At 41.4% G+C, this 11391-nt stretch overlaps 1 protein-coding gene across 1 annotated transcript; it reads right to left on the reverse strand.

Annotated features, from left to right (window-relative positions):
- Nucleotides 1-4819: 4819 nt before the first annotated feature.
- Nucleotides 4820-10373, reverse strand: LOC139581118 (transmembrane protein 144-like). The gene is made up of 12 exons (XM_071410559.1): nucleotides 10133-10373; nucleotides 9569-9736; nucleotides 9354-9476; nucleotides 9157-9256; nucleotides 8898-8978; nucleotides 8680-8758; nucleotides 8158-8231; nucleotides 7795-7913; nucleotides 7533-7652; nucleotides 7005-7102; nucleotides 5862-5915; nucleotides 4820-5410 (listed from the first exon to the last, which is right to left on the reverse strand). Exons 1-12 carry the CDS (start codon nucleotides 10236-10238, stop codon nucleotides 5327-5329), a joined length of 1206 nt encoding a protein of 401 aa, XP_071266660.1. The 5' UTR covers nucleotides 10239-10373; the 3' UTR covers nucleotides 4820-5326.
- Nucleotides 10374-11391: the final 1018 nt, after the last annotated feature.

An 11391-nucleotide genomic window follows, 5' to 3' on the forward strand; every position in this document is an offset into this window, starting at 1 on the left:
AAATAATCAGGTTCACTCTCCCGAGTTGCACTCTTCCATCACACGTACAGCTGTTTCTCAAGATCTTGCACACGAATGAAAAGCTATTGAGCCCACACTACTACACTGTCTGAGCCAAGGAATATATGTTTTTCTGGTAAGTTTTAATGACAATTCTGGGTGGGGTGAATATATTTTATATGACATACATGATTTTTGTTAACTAGTAAATAGTAGCCTACAGCAAAGTGTGTTTAAATCATTTATAACTTGTTATTAACCATGTCTGCTAGTTAGTTTTTGCTACCATGTGGGTTTTAGCTTGCTTGAGGCTGCTAACTCAGGAGTGTTAAATCACCTGTTTCCATACATGTTTCATTCTAAAACATTTATCTTACAAAGGAGGTGTTTAATCTAACTGCTTAACTATTTATCTGTACATGGAATTGGAATTGTTAAAAAAAAAAAAAAAAAATTTACAAGAAAATATCATGTGTGGGGACATTTCACTGCAGCTAACATTTCGCTGCAGCTAATCATATGTGAAGAATGCAACAAAGATGCAGAATCATCTGGCCAAGTGCATAAAGTTCCCTCAGCGCTCACAACAAGTAACCTTTGACAAAAGTCCCTCTACTTCTATTCTAGGTGAAAATTATGAATCAGACACCTTATCGATAGCAACAGCTCACAGTCCTCCTGGAATCAGAAGTTTTTTTGACTCAATGGAGGAACGTAGAGAAATGCTGATGAATCTTTTGCTCGAGCTGTGTATGCAACTGGCTCACCTCTGATGCTCACAGGCTGTGTATTGGAAGAGATTTCTGAATGTTCTTTGCCCAACATACACCCCTCCAACCAGACATGCTTTATCTACTCAATTGCTGGATGCAGAGTTCAACAGAGTTCAAGTGAAGGTCAAGCAAATCATAGAGAAAACAGACTGTATTGCAATCATCTCCCATGGGTGGTCGAATGTCCGTGTGCAGGGAATAATTAACTACATCATCTCCACCCCTCAACCAGTATTCTACAAGAGCACAGACACAAGGGACAACATACACACTGGTTTCAACATTGCAGATGAGCTGAAGGCAGTCATCAATGACCTTGGACCACAGAAAGTATTTGCACTGTTGACAGCCTATGCTGCAAACATGAAGGCTGCTTGGTCTAAAGTGGAGGAGTCCTACCCTCACATCACACCCATTGGCTGTGCTGCTCATGCATTGAATCTGCTCCTCAAGGACATCATGGCACTGAAAACAATGGATACACTCTACAAGAAAGCCAAGGAAATGGTTAGGTATGTGAATGTTTATCAAGTTATAGCAGCAATCTACCTCACCAAGCAAAGTGAGAAGAATAAGAGCACCACATTGAAGCTGCCTAGCAACACACATTGGGGTGGTAGTGTCATGTTTGTCAGTCTCCTGGACGGGAAGGATTCTCTACAAGAAATGGCCATACCGCAGTCTGCCGATATGAACAGCCCCATCAAGAGGATCCTCCTGGATTATGTATTTTGGGAGAGAGTGGTAAGCAGCCTGAAACTCCTGAAACCTATAGCAGTAGCCATTACACGGATTGAGGGAGACAATGCAATCCTGACTGATGTTCAGACTCTGCTTGCAGATGTAAGAGAAGAAATCCATACTGCCCTGCCCACTTACCTGTTGCTCCAAGCAGAAGAAACTGCAGTTCTGAAATACATCAAAAAGCATGAAGACTTCTGCCTGAAGCCCATACACACCGCAGCGTACATGTTGGACCCCAAGTATTCTGGCAAGAGCATCCTGTCTGGTGCAGAGATCAATAAGGCCTATGGTGTCATCACTACTGTGTCTCGCCACCTTGGCCTGGATGAGGGCAAGGTTCTAGGCAGTCTGGCGAAGTACACTTCCAAGCAAGGACTTTGGGATGGAGATGCAATATGGCAGTCGTGCCAACATATCTCATCAGCCACTTGGTGGAAGGGACTTTGTGGATCTGAGACTCTTTCCCCTGTTGCCTCCATCACTCTCCAAATCGCACCAACATCAACTGCCTCAGAGCGCAACTGGTCCTTGTTTTGGAATACACACACCAAAGCACGCAACAGGCTGACCAATAAAAGGCTTGAAAAATTGGTGGCCATCTGTGCAAATTTGAGGCTTTTTGAGCCTGACAACGAGCTATCCTTAACAAGGTTGGAAAGTGACAGTGAAGATGAGGCCTCAGAGTCTGATGTTCAAGAGGTGGACATTGAGGAGGTCCAGGGAGAAGACATGGAAGCCTGAGAGGAAGGCAACCAAAGCTTTAGTCTAGAAACTATCATTTTACAGATGTTGAAAACGTTTTTTGGAGATGCGATGGATCATTGGGGATTATTCAAAATTCCCTTTCTTTTGTTGTTCAGTGAAATAATCCCATGTGAAGAGTCAGTGAAATAATCCCATGTGAAGAGTCAACTAATTTAATTAAAGTTCAATTCGTAACTAAATTATTATTTATTTTTTCGATTGGAATTCTATTTGCAATTATGTCTACTTCTTATAAGGTAAATGGTTTATGTTTCTGTCTCCATATATGGTTAATATATCCAATGCAAAAAACATCTATTTAAATTGCATTAATATTAATTTGCATATATTTCCATTAATTCCCATATATTGTTGTTGTTGTTAATTCCCACGGAAAGTTTCCACCTCTGAATATTCCCCAAAATGTGCAACCCTACACACAACATTTAATGATTTGAGTTACAATTCATATAAGCAAATCAGTCAATTTAAATAAATGAATTAGGCCCTAATCATGCCTAATAGTGCATAGGCCCAGCCACATGGGAGCCAGGCCCAGGCCCACCGAATCAGAATTTGTTTCCCCCCCCCACAAAAGTGCTTTATTACAGACAGAAATACTCCTGTTTCATCAGCTGTCCGTGTGGCTGGTCTCAGACGATCCCGCAGGTGAAGAAGCCGGATGTGGAGGTTTTGGACTGGTGTGGTTACATGTGGCCTGCATTTGTGAGGCCAGTTGGACATACTGCTAAATTCTCTAAAATGTGGTGAAAGGTGGCTTATGGTAGAGAAATTAACATTCAGTTATCTGGCAAAAGCTCTGGTGGGCATTCCTGCAGTCAGATTTTAGTGGCCGTTTATTGTCCCCACACAAGGTGCACCTGTGTTATGATAATGCATTTAATCAGCTTCTTGATTTGTCACACCTGTCAGGTGGATGGATTATCTTGGCAAATGTGTGCCCCAAATTTGAAAGAAAAAAGCTTATTTTTCCCCCCATTCAATTTACACACAATACCCCATAATGACAACGCAAAAATAGGTTTTTAGAAACTTTCTAAAAAAACAAACAGAAATATCACAATTACTTAAGTATTCAAACTATTTACTCAGTACTTTAAAGCACATTTTGGCAGCGATCACAGCAACAACTATTCTTTGGTATGACGCTACAAGCTTTGAACACCTGTATTTGGGGAGTTTCTCCAATTCTTCTCTGCAGATCCTCTCAAGCTCTGCCAGTTTGTATGTGGAGCGTTGGTGCACAGCGATTTTTATGTCTCTCTATACATGTTTGATTGGGTTTAAGTCTGGGCTCTGGCTGGGCCACTCAAGGACAGAGACCTGGGCTGAGCCACTCCTGCATTGTCTTGGCTGTGTACTTAGGGTCGTTGTCCTGTTGGAAGGTAAACCTTCGTCCCAGTCTGAGGTCCTGAGCGCTCTAGAGCAGGTTTTCATCAAGGATCTCTGTATTTCGCCTCATTCATCTTTGCCTCAAACCTGATCAGTCTCCCAGGCCCTGCTGCTGAAAAACATCCCCACAGCTTGATCCTGCCACCACGCTTCACCGTAGGGATAGTGCCAGGTTTCCTCCAGATGTGACGCTTGGCATTCAGGTCAGAGTTCAATCTTGGTTTCATCAGACCAGAGAATCTTGTTTCTCATGGTCAGAGTGTTTAGGTGCATTTTGGTAAAACTCCAAGCGGGGTGTCATGTGCCTTTTACTGAGGAGACGCTTCCATCTGGCCAATCTACCATAAAGGCCTGATTGGTACTGCAGAGACGGTTGTCTTTCTGGAAGTTTCTCCCATCTCCACAGAGGAACTTCAGAGCACTGTCAGAGTGACCATCAGATTATTGGTCAGCTCTCTGACCAAGGCCATTCTCCCCCGACCCAGTTCTTGGGGACATTCAATGCTGCAGACATTTTTTAGTATCCTTTCCCAGATCTGTACCGCGACACAATCATGTCTCTGAGCTCAACGGACAATTCCTTTGACTTCAGGGCTTGGATTTTGCTCTGATATGCACTGTCAATTGTAGGACCTTATAGACAGGTGTATATATATGCCTTTCCAAATCATGTCCAATAAATTAACCCCAGGTGGTCTCCAATCAAGTTGTAGAAACATCTCAAGGATGAGCAATGGAAACAGGATGCACCTGAGCTCAATTTCAAGTCTCATAGCCAAGAGTCTGAATACTTATGTAAATAAGGTATCTGTTAATACTTTTGCTAAAATTGGAAAAATGTTTTAGCTTTCATTATGGGGCTGTGTGTAGATTGCTGAGGATTTTATTTTAATCCATTTTAGAATAAGGCTGTAACGTAACAAAAATGTGGAAAAAGTCAAGCGGTATGAACACTTCCCGAAGTTACTGTATTTTTGTTCAGTATAGGTAATCTGGGAAGAGAGATTCTCCATTTGATTTTCAGATAACTGCTGCCTTTCAGTCTGCATGGTTTTTCCGTCAATTTATGGAGTAGATTAGCACACTATTTAGGGTTCCTGCTTTCCCCACTAGTTTCCCTTCAAAGTTCAATGCTCAAAAACGTGTGATTGTCAGCTATTTTATTCAAACATGTCCCATATATAAAGATTAACATTAAGATCGTACAAAGATTTGACTAACTCACATTCATAGCAAAATGCCACAGACAACACAGCATAAATATTTTCAGTAGAGTATGAACATTTGAAATTACTAATACATCGTCACTCTTAACATTCGGAATGCCCTTGAATTCAAACTATTGAATACGTGACAACAGAAGTAACAGCAACAGCTGAACCCTCATTAACCAGGTGATAAAGTGCTCCATTAGATGTACAGACAAATCTGAAGGACGATCAGAGATAGGGTGTAACATTACAGAACATTCAGATCGGAATGTATTGTCCAGAACAGATATGATTGTCTGAGACAGAATAGGGGATCGTGAATCAGCTCTGTCCATTACCTTTCCATCAGCAACATTCAGAACATATCACCTCACTGAATACACCTCAGGACTACTTTAGGATGTATAAACACTGCCACCTAGGGGGTATATTGATTCTCTTTTACACATTGGAGAAGGCCGTCAATATTGATCCAGTCAGGACAACACAGGAGGCTACTAGGAAGATTGAACAGTTTACCAAGCCCTGAAAAAAAGACAAGCATTAGTTAATACAACAAATATCTGATGGCATGTCACACTGTCAAATTGGATTGGCAGAGGCTAACCAAAATGTGAGCGGAATGGTGTTGAGAAAGGGGGCATGCATAAGAGCAACAGAATGTAAAATATCCGACATTGGGCAAGCTAGTCAGAACTAAATGATACTCTGAATCAGCTGGGGTCAAAAAGGGATGATGACCAGCTATTTCAAAATCAGCACAGCAAGGTTTGTTGTACATTTGGAAATTCTAGGGGAAAATAAATAATTTAGAAAATTAACGTGGAACTTGATTTTAACTCTGCGCAAAATTACATAAATGGCTGAGAGTTTATACTTCAATTTCCGCAATTGTCAAGTGTGCCTTGTTCCCAGAAGCTGAGGCAGTTCCTTCCCCTAATAAATCCACTACATTCGCTTACTCCGGGTTACTTACTTTGACTTCTTTGAAAACCAGACTTCCCCACAGACCTGCAACTAGACAATTACCCTAGAAAGAGGAATTCTGTTAATTGAAATTATTGGATCACTTACACCTTCATGTTTACAAAGCACCATTGTCAGGTTCTCTCCATTTAGCAATAACAGGAACGGTGGCACATTCTCAAACTGACAATGGCGCCAACTATATTCTGTAAGACGACATCACCATATCTCAATGTCATAACCTATACACAGACATAAGCACAAGTTATACAAAGTATGAGTCATCTAGCAATAACACACTACATTACCTAAAGTATGTATACCTGCTCGTCAAACATCTCACTCCAAAATCATGGGCATTAATATGGAGATAATCCCCTCTTTGCTGCTATAACAGCCTCCCCTCTTCTGGGAAGGGTTTCCACTAGATGTTGGAACATTGCTATGGGGACTTGCTTCTATTCAGCCACAAGAGCACAAGGTCAGTCACTAATGTTGGGCGATTAGGCCTGGCTCAGTCGGCGTTTCCTGTCATTCGCACGTCAGGCTGCCAGATGTTGAAGCGTGATTCTTCACTCCAGAGAAAGCGCTTCCACTGCTCCAGAGTTCAATGGCGGAAAGCTTTACACCACTCTAGCCGACACTTGGCATTGCGCATGGTGATCTTAGGCTTGTGTGTGGCTGCTCGGCCATGGAAACCCATTTCTTGAAACCCCCGACAAACAAGTAGTGCGCCGACATTGCTTCCAGAGGCCGTTTGGAACTCGGTAGTGTGTTGCAACTGAAGAGACTTTTTACCCAACGTGCATCAGCGGTCCCATTCTGTGTGGCCTACCACTTCGCGGCTGAGCTGTTACTGCTACTAGATGTTTCCACTTCACAATAACAGCATTTACAGTTGACCGGGGCAGCTCAAGCAGGGCTGAAATTTGACCGACTTTTTGCAAAGGTGGCATCCTATGACGGTGCCACACTGAAAGTCAAAGCCCTTTAGGCCAGTCTACTGCCAATGTTTGTCTATGGAGATTGCATGGCTGTGCACTCAATTTTATACACCTGTCAGCAATTGGTATCACTGAAACAGCCAAATCCAATAATTTGAAGGGGTGTCCACACAAAAGTATGTCAGAGGGCATCCCAGAGGTGTACTTACTGCACAGACTATGGGAAAGGTGACCACGGCACAAAGGTAGTTGTTAGCCAGAAACCAGCAATAAGTGGCCAATGTCCACATCAGACCTGACAAAAAGCCTGAACATAAGAGAATGAGATTTAGTGACACCCTACTTAACATTCTTTACAAAATAATATCATATTGTACATGGCATTATCAATCCTGGCCCAATTCTTTAACCAAGTGTTTCTCAAGTACCCCCAATAGTACATATTTGTTGTGACACTGGACAAAAACTCTTGATTCAATGTGTCAAGGGCTTGATGATTAGTTGACAAGTTGAATTAGGAGTTTTTGTCTGGGGCTACAACAAAAATGTGCTGTTGGGGGTTGTCAAGGACTGGAGTTGGGAAACACTTCTCTAAGCCAGCCCTGGACTCAATCTGCCCTCATGGATGAGGATAGAAACCCCCATGATTGCATCAAGCACATACTTTAAGGGGGGGCGGGGTAGAAATTTAGGGCACAGTTGAGGAAGTGGAGAGAATTTGAATGGAGAGTGAGCACCTGGCAGGATGGCTCTGGAGAACACCCTGGGTCTGTTCCTCATGGCTGCACAGTAGATGGAGAAATACACCGTGCTGGTGAGGTAGATGCCACAGCAAAAGGCAAACACATAGTCAAGATCTAGGAAATGGGGGGAATGTTAGGTTGACAGAGAATATGTAAACTAAGCACGTTGTTGAGACTCAACCCTCTTCAGCATTACATATAGACTACTGAGTTTAATGTGTGATTGGCTACAGTCTCTAGGATCCTTCCACCTCACCGTATAGACTGGCTCCATAGAAGATGCTGTCGTGGACCGCCGCATGGCTTTTTATGTAGAGGATTGGAACAAAGGAGGCCCCATACAACAGGCCTGCTACAACAGCCAACAAGCAGCCTCTAAAGTCAAAAGGGTGGTGAGAGAGTTCATGACTGCATCGAAAATTACAAGACAACTAACTAAATGAGCTGTAATTTTCCATGTTGAGGTAGCCCCATGACCAAAAGTCAAAAGAAAATAAATGTTCAGTTGAGTAAGTCATGTCCCAACATGTAACTAGAACAAAAATCAATTGACTTCAGCCCAGCTCCAACTACTCAATTGTGAAAGCAAAGAGCATGATTGATTAAGGGGTGTACTCACACACAGCGTTTCCTCTTTGCTCCCATTACATCCACCCAGGACTCCGAAGGCGCATAGACACCAGAATTCACAGTCTTAAGTAGACAAAATAGTCAAGTCAGTAGCGTACACGATAAGTCAGCACAGCAGTTTCCCATGGGCATCTCGATGCAAACTCAAAAAGACATTTCTGCAGTTGTGACTAGTCTGTCCTGTGGTGGCAGAAGAATTGATCAATCAACTTTTCACCACTGATTTTTCTAGAGAGCTGTTACAATAAGTGTCATGAATGACAATACTTTTTTTTTTTTAGACAAACCAGTCATTAGCTGATGTGTGGTAATGTCTTGGGTGTTAGGTCTTGTCTTGCTGTGAAGTTGCTGTGTGGTATGTGTTGTGGTACGCTTTCATGTCATCGTTGCTGCTGTCTCACATGTATCCAAAAATGATTCCCCCTCAGATAATTTTTTTAATTGAACTGAATTGATACTGCATGGCTATTGAGCAAAAGCGTTTAGACTTCCAAACATCAAGCATAATTACCCTGTTAATCAGTAAGGGGGTGGAGTCTGAACGTGGAAGTTCTCTAACATTAGTCTTCACAAAGAAAAGGATGAGTCCACTGGAAACGAAAATAAATTGTAAATACCATACGATTGTCATGGGAGTTTCAAATGGACTATATAAAATTATTAACACATTGACCAGTGACAAGAGTATTATTCTGAGGTATTGGATTAGGTGCTTTCATGACTCATTACCTCAACAAGCACAAACCAACACCACAGTAGTTCAATACTGGTCTGGCAACATCCTGTGCTTCAATACCAAACCATCCAAACCTGTTGAAAAAAATATTTAAATTACCTCTGACTCAATTGCTGGTCTAAGAACATATTCCCTATGGAAATTGTATTTCTTTTGAGACTAAATATGAATTGCCCTTTCAAAATGTAATATGAGGACTTACTGTGCAAAAAAAAAAATATATATATACACACACACAACAAAAGAACTTACCTTGAACTTATCCAGCCCATCAGCAAACTGCTGGATCCCCAAATACAAACTCCAAGTCCAAGGCCAATGGCTTTTACTATGGGGACAACTGTTAAACTGCCTGTAAACATTGAGGAAAACATTTCAGTAGTTCAGAGTGTAGGCCCAATTTATGTATGTGTGAAGGTTACAGTACAGCTTGAAAGTTGGAGTCATACCTGTGGCCCAGACTGCTCCTCCCAGCATTGCCAACGGATAGAATTTGGGAGACTCGAGTATCAAGTCCCCAATCATCGAAACTACCAATATGGATGCACAGCTCACCCACTGGAAAAACATCCCTGAAGATATTTTTTATTTATGTTAAAATATTACAAGATGGTCAAACGAGAAGTTTAAAAACATGCATTATGATTTTTTATGGATCTCTTACCATCACCAGTTTCTATCCTTTTGACAGGAACAAAGTTGCTGCCATACAAGATCACAGCAATAGTGTTTGCAACAAAGCCATAAGCCATTTCAGTCGTGTTTGATGAACAGAGTAAAGGTAATCTTCTTACTTCAATGTTCATTGTAGCTTTTTCATCAACATGCACACCTGAAGAACGTTACTGAATTTAGTCAAGGGCCATTTTATCAGCATCAAGTACTCCAATAATACCCATTGACAAAAGTTAGAGAAACGAACTACTTCAGATAAATTAAGTTTCACCATTGTAGGCTGGTTTTGAAAACGTTACTTTAAGTCAGTTCATATACTGCTATAATAAATATAACATTTTGAAATTAATGTGAACCTTTAGCTACATACAGCAATATGAAATAACAGGATTAAACTAGTGTTGTCTGGAAGAGCGTTCAAGCAGCCAGCCCTACAGTGTCTTCAACATGCACTGCAGATAATGACCATTTCAAGGCAGCATGCATTGTTTATTTTTACCAACTCAAGCGTCTGTTTGCTAGCACATAGGTGTATGGTGAGTAGGCTACATACCTTGTTCAACTTTCTCTGCTTCTGAGAAATTCCCCAGAGACCACGCCATGACAGCAATTAGGAGGAATAGTTTAAACATGTATACATCTAGCATTTCTGCCACCATCAACGATAACCGGTTTCAAAACTTGCACAGATGATCGGCCATGTGTTACGGACAATACTTGCCGTAACACAACAAGGAATAATGCTGCAACAGCTGACACTAATTAAGATAGGCAATCAATTAGGCTGCTGGGCTTAACTTTGAGTGTGTTCCCAAGTACTGATGATTTTTCGGCACAGGTGGCTTGTTTACATTGCAGGTTTGGACAATTAACGTGGCAGGTTAGGATAATTAACGTGGCAGGTTAGGAAAATAACGTGGCAGGTTAGGATAATTAACGTGGCAGGTTAGAAGAACTAACGCAGCAGGTTAGGTGAATGAGGTTAAGGTCAGGAAAAGAGTTAATGTAGGCTCAGCGACAATGCTACAATTGTCCCCAACACTAGTTGGCCTACTCCATCTAAATAATAATTTGATCTTAACTAACTTGCCTACTTAAATTAAGGTTACATTTAAAAACGTTGTAATTTTTTAAATTAAATCTAGCCAAAATGGTATTTATAAATTTTTATTTATCATTTATTTAACTAGGCAAGTCAGTTAAGAACAAATCCTTATTTACATTGACGGCCTACACCGGCCAAACCCGGACGACGCTGGGCCAATTGTGCGCAGCCCTATGGGACTCCCAATCACGGCCGTTTGTGATACAGCCTAGATTCGGACCAGGGTGTCTGTAGTGACGCTTCTAGCACTAATATAAACATAAACAAACCATCTGTGACTACAAATAATCAATGAGCACGGTTACTTGCACACAGTAATACGATTATTGTGGATAGTCAGATTAATATCATTGTTTTTTTTCAAACGATTACATGCTTTGCAAGAACAACGACTTCCCTAGTAATACGACTTAAAAAATATGCAGGATATCGGCAATCAAAATAAACGTTCTACGACAGTGACCATGTTATTTTTGCATATAAAGTTTGTATGTGAAAACTATTTCTAAGATGCATACTTTCAGTTTTTACAAAACTCACTTCACTCCAGAATAGGAGGGAAGCTGTCTGTTCAATAGCCATCACTAGCCGGCCTCCACCCAGTACCCTGCCTGAACTTAGTCATTGTCACTAGCCGGCTACCACCCAGTTACTCAACCCTGCACCTTAGAGGCTGCTGCCCTATGTAAATAGACATGGAATCACTG

Source organism: Salvelinus alpinus, chromosome 7 (assembly GCF_045679555.1).
Source record: "Salvelinus alpinus chromosome 7, SLU_Salpinus.1, whole genome shotgun sequence".
Lineage (NCBI taxonomy): Eukaryota > Metazoa > Chordata > Actinopteri > Salmoniformes > Salmonidae > Salvelinus > Salvelinus alpinus.

What these genes read in the sequence shown, in the direction of transcription:
- LOC139581118 (XM_071410559.1), bottom strand. Translation starts at nt 10,238, where the DNA reads ATGGTGGCAGAAATGCTAGATGTATACATGTTTAAACTATTCCTCCTA. An exon ending in CTATGGAGCCAGTCTATACG is followed by an intron (nt 7,653 to 7,794) that starts GTGAGGTGGAAG and finishes CCCATTTCCTAG; the next exon opens with ATCTTGACTATGTGTTTGCC. An exon ending in CCTTTCCCATAGTCTGTGCA is followed by an intron (nt 5,916 to 7,004) that starts GTAAGTACACCT and finishes TCCTCTTTCTAG; the next exon opens with GGTAATTGTCTAGTTGCAGG.